Here is a 22,631-nt window from a genome sequence, read left to right as displayed (position 1 = left end):
CCAGAGGCAAAAGTCCCACTAAGAGTCTTTAATTTGTAGCACTTTACTGTTAAAATTGTAATCCACCAAAGTCCCGTTAATATGTTTCAAATAAGTCTTATTTTATAACCACTGTCCTTTGACAGCTCACTTGACAGTTCCTTTTTCAGGCGATCGCTGCTCCGGCAGCCTGACCAGAAGTGTCGGCAGCAGAGGTTTTTTATTCCTTATCCCTTTCTATTGCAGGTTAAATTAATTCTGTTTCCTCCCCCCCTTCCCCTGCACTACAGGGGGGAGATCCTTTCGATGTCTGGTCTAGTAAAAGTTAAAAAGAAAGTCCATTTAAACACAGCTCGGTCTTTTCATTGCTCCGTTAATCATGCAGATCCGGGAGGCTGACTTCCTTAATTTTTACCTTCCCATTTTCAGCCAAATCTTCTGGATTTTTAAGTCCCGTTTTAATTTTGCGTTCTTACTCACGGGTATTGTTGTTGCCAATCGTTAGTTTCAGAAAGAAATCGGCGCTCTCCGTTAATGGCGACGCGGCTTCACTCCGTAAGCTGGGTAGCGATCCTCAGCACCGCGCTCACCCCGATGCTGCTCCGGAGCCTTTAAAAAGGCTCTTTCACGATGCCGGGGGGGCGCAAAGGTGCCCACCGAATCTCCTTGCTCACAGGCTTCAGCGCCTGTGATTTTAGGGGTCCCCCGCTTGCCGTAGCGGGTAAGACCCGAACTTACGGAGCAGTCCTGCCTCGGAGCTCGAGGCTAGGACCGCCATCAAACGCTGGCGCCGACCAGAAGTCCTGAGCAGCACATCAATAAACCATCATAAAACCAGAGGAGACAGTGGTGGCCACCAACTTGGATGGCTTTAAAGAGGAACAGGCAAATGGAGGAGAAGACTATTGGTGGCCATCACAGCTGTGTACTACTTCCAGTATTGGAGGAGATATATCTCTGAATACAAGTTTCTGAGAACTGCAAGTGGAGAGAGCGCTTCTGTACTCAAGTCCTGCTTGCAGGCTTCCTACAGGCCTCTGGTTGGCCACTGTGAGAACGGCATGTTGAACTAGATGGGCCATTGGCCTGTTCCAGCAGCCAGGCTCTTCTTTATGTTCACTTCCACACCAGTCTGCTGGCTTTTTTTGACCACAGAACATTTTTCATTCCTGGTACGTGTACAGTCGTACCTCAGGTTACATACGCTTCAGGTTACATACGCTTCAGGTTACAGACTCCGCTAACCCAGAAATAGTGCTTCAGGTTAAGAACTTTGCTTCAGGATGAGAACAGAAATTGTTCTCCGGTGGCGTGGCAGCAGCAGGAGGCCCTATTAGCTAAAGTGGTGCTTCAGGTTAAGAACAGTTTCAGGTTAAGAACGGACCTCCGGAACGAATTAAGTACTTAACCTGAGGTACCACTGTACTCACTTACTGTATGGTTCTATCGTTGATCTTTATGGTCAACTTTTTGAAACAAAATTTCCCCCATTATTTTTGTACAATATTTTTTTTTCACAAAAAAAAATGCATTTTGGGGACACCTCCTCTAAAATATGCATTTTGTCCACTTTCCCCCTAAAAATACACATTTTACCTAAAATAATGCAGTTTGGGTACATTTATTGGGTTGAGAATTGAATCAGGGAAAACTGAAGAATTACTGCATTCTAATCTGTGTGTTAGTCTGGGGAGTGTGGATCAGGTTAGTTTGCTTTAAAAATGTGGATGAAACAAAATATTCAGTCATCTCAATTTGCCTGATTGAATGCTCCCTCCATACAAAAACATTCCCCCCTGCAAGAAAAACAGCACATCAGGAAGCAAGCTAGGATTAGAATTTCTACTCCCTGACAGGCTAGATTTCTGTTTGCAGAGAGTTTATTATACGGAGGAGCATTCCCCACCTACAGTCCGAAGTGGTACAGCCTCCGGGCTGGCCCTCTCTGTGAATATGAGGCCAAAGTTTCCATTCAAGCATCACACTTTTCCCTGCCAGCTACAAGGTCCCGTTTGTTCCTGAGTCTCAGAAAGAGAACAGCCAACCAATTATTTTTAAAAAATGCTTTTTTAAATTAACGAAAATGAAAGCCGTCACCCAGAAATGAAGCTAGGCCTGCATGGTGCAAGTCAGACGGCTAGGTTTGCAGAAAAGGTTGGCGAGTATTTTAAAAACAGAGAAACTTGAGCAACATTTTAACAGTGAAAAGGACACTGCCAGGCTCCCATGATAGTGCTCTCCTCTCCCTCTTTTGCAGGTACGACTATTCTGTGCAGAAACCACGTCCAAATTTTTGCTGGACCAGGACAGCTTCCTGTTTGCTGTTCCTGAGGGATGTGATGGACTACAATTAAGGAGACAGGAACACAGGCTGCCTTATACTGAGTCAGACCCATTGCTCAATCTCACTCGGTGTTGTCAACACTGACCACCAAGAGCTCTCCAGGATTTTAGACACCAGGAGGCTTTCCCAGCCCTACCTGGGGATTGGACCTGGGACATTTAATTGGTATCTTGACTTGCTCACAGTCTGGCCAGCCAGATCACTGCCTTTATAACCCCAAAGTCCAGGAACTTCAGTGGAAATAGCTTAGAGATCCTCCAACTGGTGGGAAAGAACTGAAAACAATGGGTAGAAGCTAAATCCAAATGAACCTAAAGGTTAGCAATGAACTGAAGAAGTCAATATGCTGTAGCAAACCCTCAGCCAACAGATGCAGCCAGGGCTTTAGACTGCCAGGAACACCCTTGTATTGCCACGAGGGGCAGATAAGGTTGTAGCAAACGGGAAAAGAACAGGAACACTTTTATTATTATTATTTTCCAGCCTCCTGAGTCAAAGAGCTCCGAGCAAGTTTTCCTCTCTCCTCACAAGCTGCGAGAGTGATGTGGCAAGTGCATCTGCGTATATAAAAGGCAGTATAATTCAAACCAGGGGCTAAATCAATATTAAAGAGAAGAAGAAGAAGAAAACCTCTCCTGATTCCAGGGAAAGATGACATCCTAAAATCACAAGCATTTTCTGACAGGAAAAGCCAGGAGCCAGTGTGGTTTTTGATGCAACGAAGGAAGTGGCTGGGCATTGCCGCATGACCCGCTGGCTCCTTCCCATAGGAAAAAAAACCAAACCAGCTGTCAGAGCTGCCTTATTTTACTTGACAATGGTGGCAGCCGGAGGGGATGAAGAGAGGACAGGAAAGGGGTGAAGGAAAAGAAATGGGGCTTGCTGTACACGTGCCTACATTTCCCTAGGCAAACAAATACATAACGAAGCCCTGGACTTTTTCATTCGAACTGCCCCCAGCTGGAGTGCATTGTGGGGAATCATTGCTTTTGAAAACAAAATGAGATCAGAAGCAGTGCAAGACACTGATGGATAGAGCTGTCACTGCGCCAAAGGCTTCTTGTGACTTCGGGGGTTTTTTGCCCATAGTGTATATTATTTATTTCCTTCCAAAACCTTAAAATAGCATGCAGCAGAGGGGGTGGGGATGCAACATGCCACCAGCTGTATTCCACTATGATTCTGTTACCATCCAACTTTTCAAAGGTGAATATGGGTGAAAAGCAGCACTCTGGCTACAGACCTACAAAGCTCCAAGTGGCTTAGCACCGCAACAGGGAGAGAGAGTGCCTTTCCAAATCCTTAGGATAAAAAGAACGGAGCAGCCTAAATGTGGTTGGTGTCAAGCAAGGAGTAGAACGTGGTCTCAAAAGCTTCACACTCCGTGAAAGACCTGGCCAGGGATTCATAGGGTACCTGGCACCCTTGAAAGATTGCCTAGGCTTCTTGGTCAACAGGCACCAACTATGCACTGACATTTTAAATTTCCCACAATGCACCACAGCACCACTCTGGGGTATTAAGGGGTTTTTTAATGGTTCTTTAATACTAGGGTACCTGGGGCACTATGGGAAATATAAAATGGTGGCTCATTGTTGCAACACCACTTGAGGATGGTACAGCAGCAGGAAGGGGTCCATGGAGGGCATTATATCAATAACCCTGTCAAGAATGGAGCTGGATCTCATCCGCCTTGGGTTCCATGACAGGAAATTTTAAGGGGAGGTGACATAGCTGAGTAGAGTGTGTGCTTTTCATACAGAAGGTTCCCGGTTCAGTCCTTGTTATTGCAGTCAAAAAGAATGGTGAATTACAGATGATGTGAAAGACTACACTGTCTGAGGCCCTGAAGAGTTGCTACCAGTCTGGGGCCACATTCACACAATTCGATTAAAGAACTATGATGCTGCTTAAGGCAGTTGCGGCTGGGAAGGTTCCTGGCAAGTGTAGTTTGTTAAGGGTGCTGGGAGTTGCTGAGAGGCACCGATTCCCCTCACAGAGCTACAGTTCCCCATGTTTCTTGGGAAGAGGGATTGCTAAACCACTCTGGGAATTGTAGTTATGTGAGGGGGAATAACGGTTTCCTCACAACTTTACAATGTACAGTTCCCTGAATTCTTTGGGGGAAGCCATGGCTGTTTAAGGTGGCATCATAGTGTTTTAAATGGGTGGAGTGAATGTGGCCTGGGTTAGATGGACCAAGTGCATGGCTTGATATAAGACAGTTCATAAGAAGCAATGACACAGAGAAAGGCTTTTTTCATCACTGTGAGATAGACATGTGCACACACACATGTGTGTGCACACACATGCACACACTTAAGCTCATTTCTAGTCAATAAGCAATTTTAATTACACAACATCTCATAGACAGTTTTAAGTAGATGAATCAATTAAACCTCTAGGTGATTAATTGCAGGGGACAACTTCCATTTACTGAAGGAAATTTTAATACTTGGGGCTTAAAGTGTGTTCTTTTTGTCAAGCCTACTTCTGTGTGTTGCAGTATCAACAAATGGACTTCTAATGAGTGGCAGGCTAGCATCTTTCTCTCTCTTTTTAGAATACAAAACCTTTAAAATACAAAAGTAGGAAAACATAATAATAATAATAATAATAATAATAATAATAATAATAATAATTTATTATTTATACCCCGCCCATCTGGCTGAGTTTCCCCAGCCACTCTGGGCGGCTCCCAATCAGTATTAAAAACAATACAGCATTACATATTAAAAACATCCCTGAACAGGGCTGCCTTAAGATGTCTTCTGAACGTCAGGTAATTCTTTACATGTGGCTGCCACACAGGATGGTCCAGATTAAACCCCTCACATTTCACTGAAAGGTGATGGATTAACACAGGGGTGAGGAATCTGTGTATAGCTGTCAACATTTCCCTTTTTTAAAGGGAAATTCCCTTATTCCGAATAGGATTCCTCACAAGAAAAGGGAAAAGTTGACAGCTATGAATCTGCTATGAATCTGTGGTCCTCCAGTTGTTGGTCTCCAGTGCCCATAAACTCCTGCCAATGGTTAGGGATGGTGGGCGTTGTGGTCCAACAATACCTGGGAAGACATAGGCCCAGCCCTTAGTTAGCAGTTCGCCTCAAATCTTGGAACATAGGAAGCTGCCTTATACTGAGTCAGATCACTGAACCATCTAGCTCAGTACTATCTGCACGGACTGGCAGCAGCTCTCCAGGAAATAAGTTCAATTAACCTCAGCGGGGCTCACTTCTGAGTAGACGTCTATAGAAGTGCAGAGTTTTGAAATTACCTTACATTCCTTCAGCATCTCAAAAAGGTGCTTCTGTGGAGGATTCGGCAATGTGCAGTTTTATTTGAATGCCATCAATCAAGCATGAAAAGGCAAGCCATCACCTAAAAGTTCTCTAATGTAAAGAGAGTCCTAATTACAGTTACAGACCCTCCAAAGTGTCCCTATTTTCCAGGGACAGTTCTGGACTGACAGAAGCCGTCCCAGTTTCTGATTTGATCCTGGAATATCCCACTTTTCCTTTGGATGTCCCTATTTTCATCGAAGGAATGTTGGAGGGTGTGGAGTTATGCAACCCAGTGGCGTAGTGTGGGTTGTCAGCACCCGGGGCAAGGCAAGTAATTTGCGCCCCCTAACCCGTGGATTTGCGCCCCCTAACCCTAACCCCCAGATGTTGCGCCCGGTGCGGCCGGCCCCCCCTGCACCCCCCACGCTACGCCACTGATGCAACCCCCCGAGCCAAGGAAATAAGTAACTATACAACTTTTAGAAGGCATCTGAAGGCAGCCTTGTATTTCTAAATGTTTAATGTTTTATTATATTTTTATATATGTTGGAAGCCACAGAGTGGCTCGGGCAACCCAATCAGATGAGTGGGGTGTAAATAATAAAATTATTATCTATTATCTGTTATGATTATTGTCATCAAATAGGATATCCCTATTTTCATTGATGAATTGTGGGCGGGTATGTGGTTAAGTAACAGATACAGATCAGAACCATGGAATTTGAGACATCTTGTAGACCACCTAGTCCCAGGTTAGCCAACATGGTGCCCTCCAAATGTATGTGGACGCCGATATATTAATCCCTGATGGAGCTGACTGGCATTGGAAGTTCAACAGTATCTGGAAAGAACCATGTTATGAAGCTAATTCATAGTTATTGAAGCCAAAGTAGGCCTGAAATTGCCTTTTTGCAAGTGGGCACCCCAACCAGCCCTTCAGAACCACTAAGTCAGGGTGGGTGTGGGGAATACACCCTTTTCCATATTCAAGGTAACAGAGTCATAGTGGAAAAACTAAACTGGGCAAGCAGGAGCATTTGTCTGGGTTACAATTATTTCCAACAACTCTCTTTTTCTCTCTCCCTGGGCAGCACAGACACCTCCTGGCTCCTTGCAGATTTCCAGACCTGTGGACCGGATGTTTAAAAGCATCCCCACTTCATCTTGTCAGGCAAATATTAATCCTATCCTTGGGTGAGCCATTGTGGAGATGTGTAGAGCGGCTCATTCAAAATCCAGACCAATGCTGCCCTCCAGAGGGTGAAACACAGCAAGGCACATGAGAGCCGAGAGCGAAGGCCACAGACGTTTCTCTTTTTGCGACAAGAGAGATAAACTGCTCTATATCTCAAGTCAGCCCATCCCAGAGTGCGTGTGTGCCTTATTGCATTAAGCCAGAAGTGGACAATCTTCTTTCAGCTAGAGAGCCACATTTGCAACCTTCCAGTCATGGGACGGGGCCAGAAGGAAAAGTGAGAAGGTCGACAGAAGCAAATTTTACCTTTGTACAGTAGGCTAGTTTCTCCACGGACACTTACAGAGCCCTCTTGATCCTCCATCCCAACAATCAAGAAGCACGATCCGTGTTCGGGGACACATTCCAGCCAGACATTACAGGGGGTTGATGACCCTTGGGTCCCTTTCAACTCTACAATTCTATGAAATTCTATGGGCGTGTGAAGCAGGGCTAGTGAGGGGTGTGGCATGGGCAGAGGTCCAGGGGAAGTAGAGAGGCATGGAAAGCCATATTCCCTACCCCCCCCCCAATTGAATCCTCAGGAATTCCAGATACATAATCCAAATGCAGAACAAGAAGTGGCAAGTTTAACAAAATGTTGCAGTGTGGAACGCATCTGGTCAGCCCGTGAGCCATACCCTCTTTCAGGATGTTCCATTCCGTTTAATTCTACACACACACACACACACACACACACACACACATACACCAGACTTCCACCTTCCACGGTCAGCACTCTACTTCCACTCTGCTGTGTCTTCATTGGGCTGCTTTGGATCACCTCCACCACGACCCCACCCAAAAGAAAAAACACACATGTACTTCTGCAAAACTTGGCTTCCCCCCTCCCCGCAAGCCTGCTGTTACCTCCCCCCCCCCTTGCGCACTGATGGTGCTTTTTGGGGGCTATTTCTCTCTGTTGTCTGAGTGAGGCTGTGCAGGTGCTGGATTGGTGCTTGGGCTTGGCAAGTGAACTTGTCAACTGAATAATAATAGTAATAATAATTTTTATTTATACCCCGCCCTCCCCAGCCAAGGCCGGGCTCAGGGCGGCTAACAAGCAATAACAAAAACAAGTTGAATGAATACAACTTAAAAACAAGATTAAAATACATTAAAATATTGAAACATTAAAATGCAGCCTCATCACAGGAGAAAGGAAAAAGAAAAAGAAAGAGGGGGAGGGAATCAAATTAGCTCCAAGCCAAAGGCCAGGAGGAACAACTCTGTCTTATAGGCCCTGCGGAAAGAAATCTGATCCCGCAGGGCCCTGGTCTCATGAGGCAGAGCGTTCCACCAGGCTGGAGCCAGTGTTGAAAAGGCCCTGGCTCTGGTTGAAGCTAATCTAACTTCCTTAGGGCCTAGGACCACTAGGGTGTTGCTATTTATGGACCTTGAGGCTCTCCGTGGGACATACCAGGAGAGGCGGTCCCGTAGATACGAGGGTCCTAGGCTGTGAAGCTGAAGCCTGCCAATGCAGAGGTGCCCCGAAAAGCTGGTTCTCATGCCCTGGCTTATCCTGAGGCCATCCATGTAGCTCAGTACAATCTACACAGCAGTTTTCCAGGGGACATCCCTCTTGGGAGCTGCCAGGAATTGAACCCGAGACCTTCTGCATGCAAAGCAGATGATGCACCGCTGAGCTGCAGCCCTCCCCATAAAGCCAGTTACAGTAAGGGCAAGCCCACAGCTTGGCTGCGGTGAGCAGTAACTTTATGCTTTACTGAAGCTGGCGCAGAGCTTGTCCCACTTTGCCTTACTCATCATGCAGCTTCTACATCCCTCTCTGGGCGCTGCTAAGATTTTCCATTCCCATTCCAAAATACAGGAGTGATTTGCTTTTGCAAAGTCTTGAGGGGAAATATCCCTCCAGCTGCACAGCACTCGGCCAACATTTCACACACCGTTGCTCAATTCAGGCTTTTTAAAGAAGACCTGGAAGTGCAGCTCTCAACTCTTACGCTATTCATCTGCCAGCCATGCGATTCTAACAGGATCACACCATCCAGTGAATTCTTGATTTTTGACTACAACCCAAGGGAGGAACCACTGACCCAGGGACAAGCAAGCGCTCAGCTGAAACCTTTAAGCCAGTGATGGCCAAACTTGGGCTTCCAGCTGTTTTGGGACTACAATTCCCATAATCCCTGACCACTGGTCCTGTGAGCTAGGGATGATGGGAGTTGTAGTCCCAAAGCAGCTGGAGGTTCAAGTTTGGCCACCACTGCTTTAAACTGACTTGCCCAATCTTTTCAATTTCGGCTGTGTACGCACTATGTACGTACATTTGGGCTGTGTACACACTCCTGCTAACTTTGCATCCAGTGTGCTCTCACCATTGGTGTAACTGGGGGTTAAACCAAATCAAAAACTTTTTCTCTGGTTTATTTTTGTAGATCATGACATGAGTAAAAGTTGGCATACGTAACTTGGCATAAAAAAGGATCCCACAAAAAAAAAATCCTTCCTGCGTTAATAATAATAACAATAATATTTTATTTATATCCCACCCTCCCCAGCCGAAGCTGGGCTCAGAGCGGCTAACAGCAATAAAAGTAACACAGCATTCTAAAATCAGTATTCTAAAATCAATTCAAAATCAAATGGCAACCACTGGGCCAGAGTTCTACGATGATCGCCAAAGGAGGGGATCAGACTGTGCCTTGGCCAAAGGCTTGGTGGAACAGCTCTGTCTTGCAGGCCCTGCGGAAAGATGTCAAGTCCTGCAGGGCCCTAGTCTCTTGCGGCAGAGCGTTCCACCAGATCGGGGCCACAGCCAAAAAAGCCCTGGCTCTGCTTGAGGCTAGCCTAACCTCTCTGTGGCTCGGGACCTCCAAAATGTTTTTATTTGAAGAACGTAAGCTCCTCTGTGGGACATACCAGGAGAGGCAGTCCCGTAGGTACGAGGGTCCTAGGCCGTATAGGGCTTTAAAGGTTAAAACCAGCACCTTAAACCTGATCCTGTACTCCACTGGGAGCCAGTGCAGCTGGTATAGCACTGGGTCAATGTGATCCCACGGCGAGGACCCCGTAAGGAGTCTCGCCGCAGCATTCTGCACCCGTTGGAGTTTCTGGGTCAGTCTCAAGAGCAGCCCCACATAGAGTGAGTTACAATAATCAAGTCTGGAGGTGACCGTCGCGTGGATCACAGTGGCTAGGTCAGGGTGAGAGAGGTAAGGAGCCAACTGCTTAGCTTGGCAGAGATGAAAAAATGCCGCCTTTGTTATAGCTGCCATCTGCGCCTCCATGGAAAGGGAGGTGTTGAAGATTAAAAAAACCTGTCACCTGGGCCCTAACTTTAATAAATTAAGGCTCCTTTGCAGAGCAGTTAAGTGCAGGATAAAAATCTTTCCATGTTAATTAAATCCGCCTTCCAGGAAGCAGCTTTGGTCGAGGCTTCGGCCTGAGAGACGTTTTCCGATAAGCAGCAAGAGCCTTTTGCAACCGTTTTCACCCACGGAGATGTGTGTTAGCATGCACAGCCACAGCAGGGCTGCGATCCTCTACTCACCTTTCTGCAGCTCCAGAGGTTAGCACCCAAACCGATGGGATTCAAATTACAAAGAAGGAGATTCAGAGTAAATATTAGGCAGGGCTTTCTGTCGGGAAGAGCTGTTTGACAGCAGAACGGACAACCTTGGAAGGTGACGGACACTCCTTCTTTGGAAGATTTTAAACAGAGGTTGGATGGCCATTGATGAGGGGTTCAAAAAATGGATGTACTGTGCCATATTAGAAGCAAAAAAACTTGTTCTGATGAATTGGAAGAGCCGCAAAAAGATTCCACGGAGCACATGGATTGACAATATGGGCAGACTAGCCACATACAAACGAATTGAATGTCGACGCAAATTAAGAATGCATAAATATGAAGAAATCTGGAAGGAATCTTTAAGCGATAAGGCAGACGGTGTTGGGAAGTAGGGGGATGAGAGGTGGGGAAATATTGTTAAAAAGGTGTAGTCATAGGTATATCAGTACTCAAATATGAAATGTTAAATTGAATTATTAGTGTTACTGCGGTTTTTGTTGCATGTGTTTTTTGTGGTTGTTATTATTGAAAAAATGATTAAATATTTTTTTTAAAAAAATCGATGAGGGATTCTTTACTTGCGATTCCTGCATTGCAAAGGGCTGGTACAGTGGTGCCCCGCAAGACGAATGCCTCGCAAGACGAAAAACTCGCTAGACGAAAGGGTTTTCCGTTTTTTGAGGCGCTTCGCAAGACGAATTTCCCTATGGGCTTGCTTCGCAAGATGAAAACGTCTTGTGAGTCTTGCGAGTTTTTTCACTCCCCCCCCCCTTTTTCTAAGCCGCTAAGCCGCTAATAGCGCTAATCCGCTAAGCAGGGTGCTTCGCAAGACGAAAAAACCGCAAGATGAAGAGACTCGCGGAACGAATTAATTTCATCTTGCGAGGCACCACTGTACTAGGTGACCCTTGGTGTCTCTTCCGACACCACAGTTCTCTGATTCTCTGAATAATTTCCATCAAGATGAACGTAACTTGCTTTTGAGAGGATCACATCCGTGGCAGACTTGGGGACTGCTGCTGAAGAAAGTTTCTCGTGAGTTCTTCCCATGGCTCGTTTTAGTCTGCTGTACTTAACAGGGCAATCCTACCTGCACCTGCTCAAGTTGTGGACTCCAAGACTCACCAACCCTGGATTTTAAGGCCAATGGTTAGGGCTGATAGGAGTTGGTAATCCAGCCAACATCAAGAGAACACCATATTGGCTTTCCCCCATGTACAAGGACCACAGCCCTAGCTTCGTGTTTCGTTTCCAATCGTTTTATTTACATGATAGTCTTTATTTCTGCATTGCTTGCAAGCCTCTTTTATTTCTCCCTTTTGTCAAAGAAGGAGTCCAAAGTATTTCAAACATATGCAGATAATATCCTCCTATTCAGCAAAATTTTAGATTGCAAGCTAAACTCTCTTAGCAAGACCTGCTTTGTTCTGGGTATGTTTCCTCCCCTCCCTTATGCTTCTCTGCAAAGACTCCTGTACGCTGCTAGCACTATATAAATAATATTTATTAATTAACAATATTTTGAACGGGGAGGGAGGGGCGGGGAAGGAAGATCTTCAGAACAAGCCACACACAACCAATTTACTTGCTCGAAACACATCTATTAAGCTAGAATACATACTTCTTTATAGAAAAAAGCTATAGAAATTGCTGTAATGTTATTTACAGTATATATATATTTATGTATTTGTCATACAAAGCTGAGAACATAAAAAGAGGAAATGGCAAAAACTCTCCACTTGCTGTCTAGTTTCAGCAGCCATTAGTGGTACGTTCACCATTTATAAGGACTGCGTCATTCAAGGCTGCTTGGTACAGGGACAATCGCATCCATAACTGTGGGTGTTGAAAACTCCCAAAGACAGGGCTGGGGAACCTGTGGACCTCTGGATGTTGCTGGACTACAACTCCCATCAGCCCTGACAATTTACTGTGATGGCTGGGGCTGAATGGGAGTTGGAGTCAGAAAACCTGGAGTAAATCAGGATTGGGAAGGCTGGTTTCATGTGTTTCTCACACAGTACTTTCCTTGTTTACATAGGAGAGATGGAGCAACAGAAACATTAACACATGCTTGGGGCTTTTGTATGCAACTTTGACAGAGATGATCACAATAGATTATTTACCCTCATCCTATTAAAAATACCCAGGACTGATATTCGAATTGTATTCGGCCCTGTTACTGGAATAAGAATGGAAACTGTTGCTGAATCTCTTTTAAACTGCAAGAGACCCATAAAAAGATCTTCTCGTTAATTTCATTTGTGATTTGTTCCTGTCCTTGGTCTATATAAGTACCATATATTCGAATTTGGCATATGTTAAAAGTTATGTGATTTTCATAATTTAACGTGCCTTTATGAGGTTTTTGACTGTATGTTAAGATTTGTATTTGTGGTGTTTTGCTGGGGGCTGATGGGGGTTGGAGTATGGCAGTAACATCTTGAAAGCCACAGGTTCCCCAGTGATGCTCAGAGCCAAGCTCAAAACAAATCCATCAATCATGCTACCTGACCACCTTGCCGGCAGGAGATTTGGATGGAAAAGCCAGTTACGAAACTGTGAGCAGGAAACCCACCTGGTCCTAACACCCAAAGCAGTGTCATTCTACCTAACCATTACTTGCACCGACCTGCCAGCACATTTCCCCAGTGTCAGTTTGTTCCGCTACTTTGAGAAAATTCCAGTTTTGATGCCTGAAGCTCACTTTTGAAGAGGGGGCGGGGGTAGCACATGCTGCCCTTTAAAACAGGCTTTTCTCCAGCGGAGTCCAAACCACTCTCAGCAGAAGGTTAAGTCACAAGCCCTCTTGCAAGGCAGAATGGGCAACATCCCCATTTCACAGAAAAGGCGTCTCAAAATAAAAGCCCATCATCCAGACTAAAGTGCAAAGCCATGGCCACCAAGCCTCTGGGAAAGGAAAGGAGCTGTCCGCCCCCGTCCCGCAAGCATCGCTTTTTGTCAACGCTCACAATTTATTTTGGGCAAGCTTGGCTGCATTAAAATGTTTTGGAAATTCAACGTTGCGCCCCTCCACTCAACGCAAGCATTTCTGCTTCCCGGATGCAATGATCTCTCCCCACACACACACATGCGCTGTTCCTACGGTTCTCCTGATCCCTCCCCCTAGCCAATTCCAAGGGGCGCAAGGAGGGAAGAGAGGGAGGAATGCCCCAATTTGCAAACTAAAGTGCCTGCTCAAGGCTTCTGCAGACAGGATACAGTAGCTGAATCCCACCCTTCAATTCACACATATCTGATGTTATTAGATGCTAAAAACAGCCCCCCACCCAAAGTCCCTGTGCCAAGCAGCCCACAGACAGCCACAGTTGTGGAGTTAAGTTAATGCCTGCCGGTGTCGATGGACAGCACCGGCAGAATTAGCCTCATCCACCCGAGGAAGGCCCGCGGCGCCCTGGTCTCCACGAGCAAGTCCCGCCACCTTCTCCAGAGAGGGGATTGTAACCTGGGAGAAGAGAGGAGCAAGAGAGAAACCGTAGCATGACTGTTCAAGGAAAAGAAAGGGAGTTACAGCGCAGACTCTTGACTGACTTGAAAATGTGGTGCAGACATTCGGCTCCAACCTCACTTTTGAAACCAATTACAGTGGTGCCTCGGAAGTCAAACAGAATCTGTTCTGGAAGTCCGTTTGACTTCCAAAACATTCGGAAACCAAAGCACAGCTTCTGATTGGCTGCAAGAAGCTCCTGCAGCCAATCGGAAGCTGCAGAAGCCCCGTCAGACGTTCAGGTTCCAAAGAACATTCACAAACCGGAACATTCACTTTTGGGTTTGCAGCGTTCGGGAGCCAAAACAGAAGAGTACCAAGGCATTCGGGATCCATGACACAACTATGTTTCACTCACTTTTTTCTTGGCTAAAAACGAAGCCAAGACAGCAAGTGGGATCCATCCAGCTCACTGTCTTGGCTTCTGCCAAAGCCGCGCACAGCCAAGACAGCCAGCGGGATGGATTTTTTTTTCTTGATTCCCCCCCCCCTAAAAACTAGGTGTGCCCTATGGTCCAGTGCGCCTTATGGAGCGAAAAATACGGTAAGTGTGGGACCCAAAATCTTGTTTGCTGTTAAACAGACTTGGAACTTACCAGCACCTCGCAAAGGTTTCCTGTTGGGTTTTGGCTTTGGGGCAGCAGCCGCTGCAGATGCTCCAGGCTCAGGTTCCTGCTGTTTAGAGGAAGAGTTGATTCAGCAATTTTAGCTCATTCTCAATTTTGAATGCAGTGGTACCTCGGTTTCCGAAGGTCTTGGAAGTCGAACATTTCGATTTTTGAGCGCTGAAAACCCGGAAGTAAATGTTGAACGGCTTCTGCTGAGTTTATTTTCAATTTTCTCTGTTGAATTTGCAAACTACCATTTGAGCCTTTTGGAAATCGAACAGTCTTCCAGAACGGATTACGTTCAAAAATCGAGGTACCCCTGTATATTTGTCCCTCCCTTCCCAAAAGACCAAACCAACCTGATTCTGTTTCAGGGTCTCCTTATAACTTTTGCCTTCCTGCATGCTTTCCCACATGACTATCTTCTGCCTTCTCTTCTCTTCTTCAGCCTAAGGAGAAACAACAGAGTATCCTAGATACAGGCTGAATAGCTAATATGCAAGGTCTACAAAATGATACACCTTAAAAAGGTAAAACAAATGCCAGTCAACATCTTTTAAAGACACAGGGAACTCCCCTGCTGTTGCATTCAAAGGATAACTCTCAATCCAGTAAGAGCCTCTGTCTGGTGGCAGAGTGTCCCTTCTCTCAGCTACAGGGAAAAAGTACCGAGCAAAACCAGACTGTCCTGCCTTCATTTGAGCAGGCTTAGAAATGATAAGTAGAGAGTAGGAGCAGGCAGGAGCAGGCACAAATGGCATGGAGAGGCCACTGCAGCCATTCACTGCAGTGCTACTCCTTTCAGGGCTGGGCTCCTGAAAGGGAGCGAGTTATATAGGATGGTTGCCACCAGGCCCAGTAAACTTTCTGGGGCATGATTTGGAGATACAGGCTCTTCAAAACAGCCGCAGACACATGAGTGATGCGCTCATCAAGGCCAGCACAACTTCCCCCACCCTTACCAGCCACCAGCCATCTACTTTCCTCAAATGCCTTTGGCCCCCAACGTAGCATCCATACATTCGAGGGTGGGATCCAGAGGCACCAGGGCAGAGAGGAAAAGGGACAGAGACTGTGGCCACTGCAGGGATCCTGCCTGGAGTTTCTCCTTTCAGCACCAGACACTTACAATTATTTCCTCCCCCACCCCTAAATTTCAAAACCTGATGTCCACTCTAGTGGACTTCTTGGGGCCCATGGCATTTGCCCTACCATGCCAGGTGCAGTCACTGCCACTGCCTTTGCATGCAGTTCTCGCCATGGCCACATAACCCAAATCACTCATTCTTGGGCAGGCAAAAGTAGCTTGGCTGGGCAGCGAGAGACTGCAATCAAATGGTTCATCAGTTCTTTTCCCCCGCAGGAGGGAAGGAGTACACAAAAGGCCAACTCAGGGTAGGGTGCTTATTTTCCCTGGAATGCAAGGAGTTGGCAGGCCCATGAGTCAGCATAGTTTTACCAAACATCGGTTTGACTGTCAAACACAAGGCTACCTGGCTCAAACAGCATTACCTTCTTCTGTTTTTCTTTGAATTTTTCCGCTTGCTCGTTCAACTCTTCTTGCATGCGCAGACGGGCTGCGAGCAGAGCTTCCTGTCGTCTCACCACAGCATCGGGTTCTAAACCAATCACAGAAAAGAATTGTCAAAAGCTGAGATCACAAAGTAGTCCAAAGAGGCTTGAGCTACTTTCATCCTGTTGGATATCCTCTGTCTGTGTGAGAGAGAAACATTTTTTCCAGAAACAGAGAAGAAGTTTCAAGAAGCAGCATAAGGCTGAGATTATTTTGTCTGTGCAAGGACGTTTTCTGTGGGAACTGTTCTTTGGACATGCAGAGTGTGACAGGAAGTACTGATAACAATGGTTCTGTGGAATTTGTTGTGTCTCTTGCTTGCGTCTTGCGGTGAGAGAAGACGACAGAGAGGCTTGGACTCTTGCTGGACTCTAAGCATGCCTTGACCACGGCAGTGGTGAATGTCTGTATATATTTGCCACCAATATGCTTTTATACCTGTCAAGTAAACCTCTACACTTGACTGAATCTTTATGGTGTCCATGAGTGTTTACTGCCTACTGTGTGTACCTTCAGCCCCAAAGATGATTCCAGGGCAGGAGCTGTGTTGAGATATAACTCTGCCGAGTATGGATACTGGCACAAAATGCACAGTGAAAGCGATGCCGGACCCAGTCCTTCTAAATCATCCACCAGAGGTTGATGGATTGATCCAACCGTTCCAATATAAGCCAATCCCAACTTAGCTAACTTTCCCCGCAATACCATTCAGAAATAATTAGTTAACCCCCCTCTGCATTATTTTGACTGGTTCACCTGAATAGTCAAACTGAAATCTACAATTCACTAATTGCAAAGTCACTCCTGGCCCTTTCAGATGTTTGTTTTGTTAACAAAGCTTGGAGGGAGACCAGATGTCGGCTGCTGCCTAGAGAATGGGGACATTGCTTCTGCACACTTCTGAAAACCTCCTGGGTCCCCTTCCTACAGAAGGAGGGTTTGGGGACCCTCCAAAGAATCACCTGGCTGAAGGGGCAAAACACCCACCCAGGCCCAGGTGTGCCAGGAAGATAGAGGTGACTCTCCACTTTACACCGGGGTTACGTTCCGGGTCCCCATATGCATAAGCAAAATTGCATAAAGTGGGGAGACCCTCTAAACACCATTAAAACACCCTCTCTGCCACTTTATCTTCAATCCATACCAAAAAATACTGTATCCAAAAATATCTACAACTAGAATTGAAGCTCTGGGGCTGGCTGGAGGCTGGAAGATATGCAGGAAAACAGATGCTGTGCTACCCTGCATATCAGCTGTTAGGTCGGGGAGAACAGGCACACTAGATGGCCTCTGTGATGGGAACAACTAACAGTGCTGCTCTGGATGATCTTAGTGAATGAGCTGGGATGTCATTCATTCAAATGGTCCTTAAGACACCCTGGACCCAAGCTGTTCAGGGTCTAGGATACAGTGGTGCCTCGCAAGACGAAATTAATCCGTTCCGTGAGGCTCTTCATATAGCGGTTTTTTCGTCTTGTGAAGCAAGCCCATTGACAGCTTAGCGGATTAGCGCTATTAGCGGTTTAGCAGCTTTTAGTGGATCAGCTGATAAGCGGCTTAGGGCTTAGGAAAGGGGGGGGAGGGAAAAAAAACCCGCAGGAACTCGCAAGACATTTTCGTCTTGCGAAGCAAGCCCATAGGGAAATTCGTTTTGCGAAGCGCCTCCAAAACGGAAAACCCTTTCGTCTAGCGGGTTTTCCATCTTGTGAGGTGTTCGTCTTGCGGGGCACCACTGTACCTTAGCCCTTATATCCCAGCTCATTCACGAATATCATATGGAGGAGAAGCTGTGGCCTGCGTGTGTGTCACACATAAGCTGTGCACACAGATTTAGCTGTGTGAAGTATTATGGCATGTGTGTAAGTCACTCTGTATGGCAAAAGCAGTGCAGGACAACACATCCTCTCCCAATCCCATACAAACCAACAGCTGCTGCATCCAAGCGGGGCTGCCTCTTGCCTCGAAAGCTTCGCGAGAGCTTTTGTATAAGCAGATAGATCGCAACGGAGCTGAGGAGGATGTACCACCCATAGTCTGCAAAAAGTGAGCCCACTGGAAGAGAACACAAACAGATACAATAATTAGGCTTGGCTGAAGGGCAGCAGGAGCCAACGTAATGCCCATAAGATGCTGATGGACTCTCATCTGTCCCCATCAGCATGTCCATTGGATAAGGAGGGGAAGTGAAGTCCAGCAACCACTCAAGAGGCGCACAGTCTCTTTGTAGCTACTGGGGGTTAGAGAACTTCCCTGTATCGGGAAGTTTTTTAAATGTTTGATGCTTTATTATGTTTTATATATTCTGTAAGCTGCCCAGAGTGGCTGGAAAAACCCAGCCAGATGGGCAGGGTATTAAATAATAAAATTATTATTATTAACCCCTACTATATTCTTTCATGAGACAGTTTCTTGAGCTTCTTTAGAGAAGTTTCCAAGCATCTTCCTCAAGGGGACAAATAATTTTGTTACACAGAAGTAAGTCAGCTCTTCGGTCATTTTTTATTACTGATTTGAGGCTGCAAGTGTCCCGTTCGAAATTTGAACAGATACAGTTGGTGGAAAGGAGTCGGCAGCTCTGACTGCAGCCTCCTGCACACCACCAAGATCTGGTTCAGAGGGTTGGTGGTGGCCTGAGCAGAAACAGCTCACGCCTGAGCAGAAACAGCCAAGGCATTCACTCATGTGTCATTGTGCAATTTCTAGTTTGACTTTAATAAATTCCTGATTGACTGAATCACAGTACAGTGGTACCTCGGGATGCGAATGGGATCCGTTCCGGAGCCCCGTTCACATCCCGAAGCAAACGTAACCCATGTCTGTGTGTCTGCGCGTGCCATGTTTCGGCGCTTCTGCGCATGACGTTATTTTGACGGTCTGCACATGCGCGCGCGGCAAAACCCGAAAGTAACACGCTCCATTACTTCCGGGTCGCCGCGGAGCTCAACCCGAATTTGCCTAACCCAAAGTGTATTCATCCCGAGGTATGACTGTATAACTTAAAGATAGCTTCAAACATTCAATATCCAACTGATCACTGCGTTCTGCAGGAGAGGGCAACTTGCAGATACCATCTTATCAGTAGGTCTATTCAACACATTATGTGGTGGTACTTACCCGTTGGAGCTTCCTCTTGTTACATATCAGAAAAGTGACATTTCTATAGTTTTTTGTGTCTGTTTCCTCTTCCAAAAAAGCCTTATAAGTCAAGATTCTTATACATGCACTAGTTTTAACTGAGCTGTACCCAACATTGTCTGCTAGTGCAGGTACTCTTGTATTAGAGAACAGGTGAGTTTTAATGCTGCAGAACAGACAGCACAAGCTATTGTGCAACATATTTAGCAGTCATCTACTCCTGCGTTCTTTTGTGCAACAGTGGAACAACTACGCTAAGTGACTTTCACTTAGTGCTACATTGGATACACCCCATTTTTAGATATGCAATAGTTTTGAATATAATTTTACGGTATTGTGAAGTCACTTTGAAATACTTCATAGGAAGCAAATTCATAAATGAAATAAATTATTTTGCTTTCAACATTTTTATCCTACTTTTTAAACATGAATTCCAGCCATCTTGGCTACAAAGTGTCACAGCATAACATTAATAAACACAAAAAACACAAAACCATGAACTCCCTACTCACTGGGACTCAAAAAAGCGGGGTGGGAAGAAAGAAAAACAGCAGCTAGAAATTAGTCTAGAACAAGGATGATAAGCATGCTAGTTCCACACACCTAATCCATAAACTGGAGAGATAGCTTCTGAAGTGAGGAGCCTGCTCTGCATGTTCCCCCCACAAGAAACATTTAGTTTGCTAGAAAACCAGGAGTCTAAAATGCACAGCGTTCCCTTATGAGTACAAAAGGCCCTTGCAAAAGTTTTCTCTGACGTGTAGAAGGTGGGGTGGATTTAGCCTGCTCTCCTTTATCATGTGAGCGATCTAGAACACCTGAATGCAGTTGCAAGTTATCAAACAGATTAAAGGCAAAAATCTCATCCGAGAGACTGGGAAAATAATAAAACTGGTCAATTATTTTAGACAGCTATACAAAGCAAGCACAGCAGACTTCCACTTGTGCAAGGGAACTTTCCCTTGCTCTCCTCTGTAACCCCTGCTCCCTACCCCAAAATCTACCCCAGAGAGATGGTGGAATGTCTGGAGCATATTTTGAAAGTATGCAGGGAGAGGAGAGGAAGGGGAAGTCCCACTGCATGAGCAGAACACCACATGCCCAGTGTTGGCTCCAGCCCTTAATATGAACAAAGCAAATAAATCATAAACATAACAAATCGTAGCCACTGTAAGGTGCCATTTGTAGATTGCTGCATGTCACTTTGAGAGCCACCCTTAGCTGAAAAGTAGGCCACAGGTACAATGCCATATTACACACAGTACATGTGACACACAGTACATGATGTGGCACTTTTGTCTAGGTCTCGTCTGAGCCTGGATGGGAGATTTCCTGGGAACGCAAAATCCCATTAACCAAAGATATAAACTAAACAAATACTTAGTACACCAAAAATAAAAAAAACAGAGGCGGAAGAACCTACAGGTTGTTTGATACTGCATGTATCGAGGTAGCATACATGGTTCTCCCCCTCCTCATTTAAACTCTACAACAACCCTGTGAGGTAGGTTATGCTGAGAGGCACTGTCTGGCCCTAGGTGAGCTTCACGGCTGAGTGAGGATTTGGATAAATGAGATGGTGGAGGCATTGCTGCATTTGGAGGTGCTGGCGGTGGCAACAACTTTGGTGCTTTTTGCAACGTTACATCCAAGCTAGCACAGCAGAATCATCCATATTGGAGGTTGCCATATTGCTTGCCCATGATTCCAGCAGGTGCAATGGAGACTTCTGCCACATCCTAACCCGCCCCCACCCCCGCATACGGGATTAGGAATTAGCATTGCTCTACTTCAGGCATCCCCAACCTGCATCCCTCCAGATGTTTTGGCCTACAACTCCCAGGATCCCTAGCTAACAGGACCAGTGGTCAGGGATGATGGGAATTGTAGTCCAAAACATCTGGAGGGCCGAAGGTTGGGAATGCCTGCTCTACTTGTACCTGCATTCACTTGCTTTCCTCCTCCTTCTCCATTCCTTTTCCCTCCTGTATCATATCTATACAATTGTAACCCTTTGCAAACCTCCACCGAGTGCTTAGAACACTATAGCAAGCCAGCCAGCAAACCTGTTTTTACAGTGGTACCTCAGGTTAAGTACTTAATTCGTTCCGGAGGTCCATTCTTAACCTGAAACTGTTCTTAACCTGAAGCACCACTTTAGCTAATGGGGCCTTCTGCTGCTGCCGCACCGCCAGAGCACGATTTCTGTTCTCATCCTGAAGCAAAGTTCTTAACCTGAAGCACTATTTCTGGGTTAGTGGAGTCTGTAACCTGAAGCGTATGTAACCTGAAGCGTATGTAACCTGAGGTACCACTGTATTTATCACAACATAGGCTTTCGGAAGCTGCCTTACAAAAAGTCAGACCATTGTTGGCACATCCAGACCTGTGTTCACTGCGCTGGGATTTCAGACAGGAATTCTCTCACAACCTTGCTTTGGAGATGGAGGGCACCTTCTGCACGCGAAGCAGAGGCTCTACCACTGAAAGCTACAGATTAGGCCGTTGAGAAATTCACCTGCCTTTTGAAAAGGTGCCACAAAACGCAGCTGCTCCTCTATAGATCGACAGGCAGGCGATTTAACACCGATAAACAACGACGAGCCCTCTACTTTGTCCCCAGACAGCACCTGACAGCTTTAAGGTAGGCTATTCCTGAAAATGGAGGCTCTTCAAGGGCCGCTTCCTGGCCCTGCTAATCCCCTTTCCCCCCAGAGACTCCCTCACCTGTCTGCTGAAGGAACTGGACCCCTTCCCGCTCCAGGGGCGGATTCCCCTCTTGCGCTGCCCCCAAATCCATCTCGCAGCAGACCCGGAACTGCAACTGACCCTCCTCCGCGGCAACATCCGGGTCCTGTTAGCTGTAATCACCACGCCCCTTTCGTTAACTGTCCAATGAAAAAAACAGCACCTCGGAACTCCAGTTCCGAGCCAATGAGGGCGTGGAGAAGCTTAAGCCAATCAGGAAGAGACAGGAGGGGGAAAACGGTGTTCCTCGAGGAAAGTGGAGGCGACAGGAGGGAGGAGCTACAGCCAATCCGGAGAAGGGGGAGGAGCGAAAGTTAAGATGACGGGGCAAAGTTTTGAAAGCGAAGGCAGCCGTCGCGCGGCGCGCTTTGCTAGGGAATAAGGTCTATGGCAGGGGGCGGGGCTTACTCCAGAGGAGACCTGCACGGAAAGCAGCACAAAACCTTTGCAAAAACTCTGGCTGCGGCGTTTGCGACATGTTGTTGTTGTTTAGTTGTGTCCGACTCTTCGTGACCCCATGGACCAGAGCACGCCAGGCACTCCTGTCTTCCACTGCCTCCCGCAGTTTGGTCAAACTCAGGCTGGCAGCCTCGAGAACACTGTCCAACCATCTCGTCCTCTGCCGTCTCCTTCTCCTTCTGCCCTCCATCTTTCCCAACATCAGGGTCTTTTCCAGGGAG

At 46.3% G+C, this 22,631-nt stretch overlaps 1 protein-coding gene and 1 long non-coding RNA gene across 3 annotated transcripts; both read right to left on the bottom strand.

Moving 5' to 3' along the window:
* Positions 1-7,837: 7,837 nt before the first annotated feature.
* Positions 7,838-10,982, bottom strand: LOC309328564. The gene is made up of 2 exons (XR_014150827.1): positions 10,126-10,982; positions 7,838-9,310 (listed from the first exon to the last, which is right to left on the bottom strand). It is a non-coding gene; the product is annotated as an uncharacterized lncRNA (long non-coding RNA).
* Positions 10,983-11,622: 640 nt separating this feature from the next.
* Positions 11,623-22,084, bottom strand: SELENOS (selenoprotein S). 2 transcript variants are annotated; one of them, XM_081840223.1, is made up of 6 exons: positions 21,931-22,084; positions 17,992-18,120; positions 16,008-16,114; positions 14,855-14,944; positions 14,484-14,562; positions 11,623-13,845 (listed from the first exon to the last, which is right to left on the bottom strand). In XM_081840223.1, the coding sequence occupies exons 1-6, from the start codon at positions 22,001-22,003 to the stop codon at positions 13,766-13,768; spliced, it is 558 nt and encodes a 185-aa protein (XP_081696349.1). In that variant the 5' UTR covers positions 22,004-22,084; the 3' UTR covers positions 11,623-13,765. The 2 variants fall into 2 exon arrangements, with proteins under 2 accessions (XP_081696349.1, XP_081696350.1); XM_081840224.1 differs by having other exon boundaries at positions 14,484-14,559.
* Positions 22,085-22,631: the final 547 nt, after the last annotated feature.

Source organism: Podarcis erhardii, assembly GCF_964252035.2.
Source record: "Podarcis erhardii genome assembly, chromosome: 14".
In the NCBI taxonomy this organism is placed as follows: domain Eukaryota; kingdom Metazoa; phylum Chordata; class Lepidosauria; order Squamata; family Lacertidae; genus Podarcis; species Podarcis erhardii.
The sequence above is the reverse complement of the archived record's forward strand: the minus strand, read 5'-3'. Positions and strand labels throughout refer to the sequence as shown.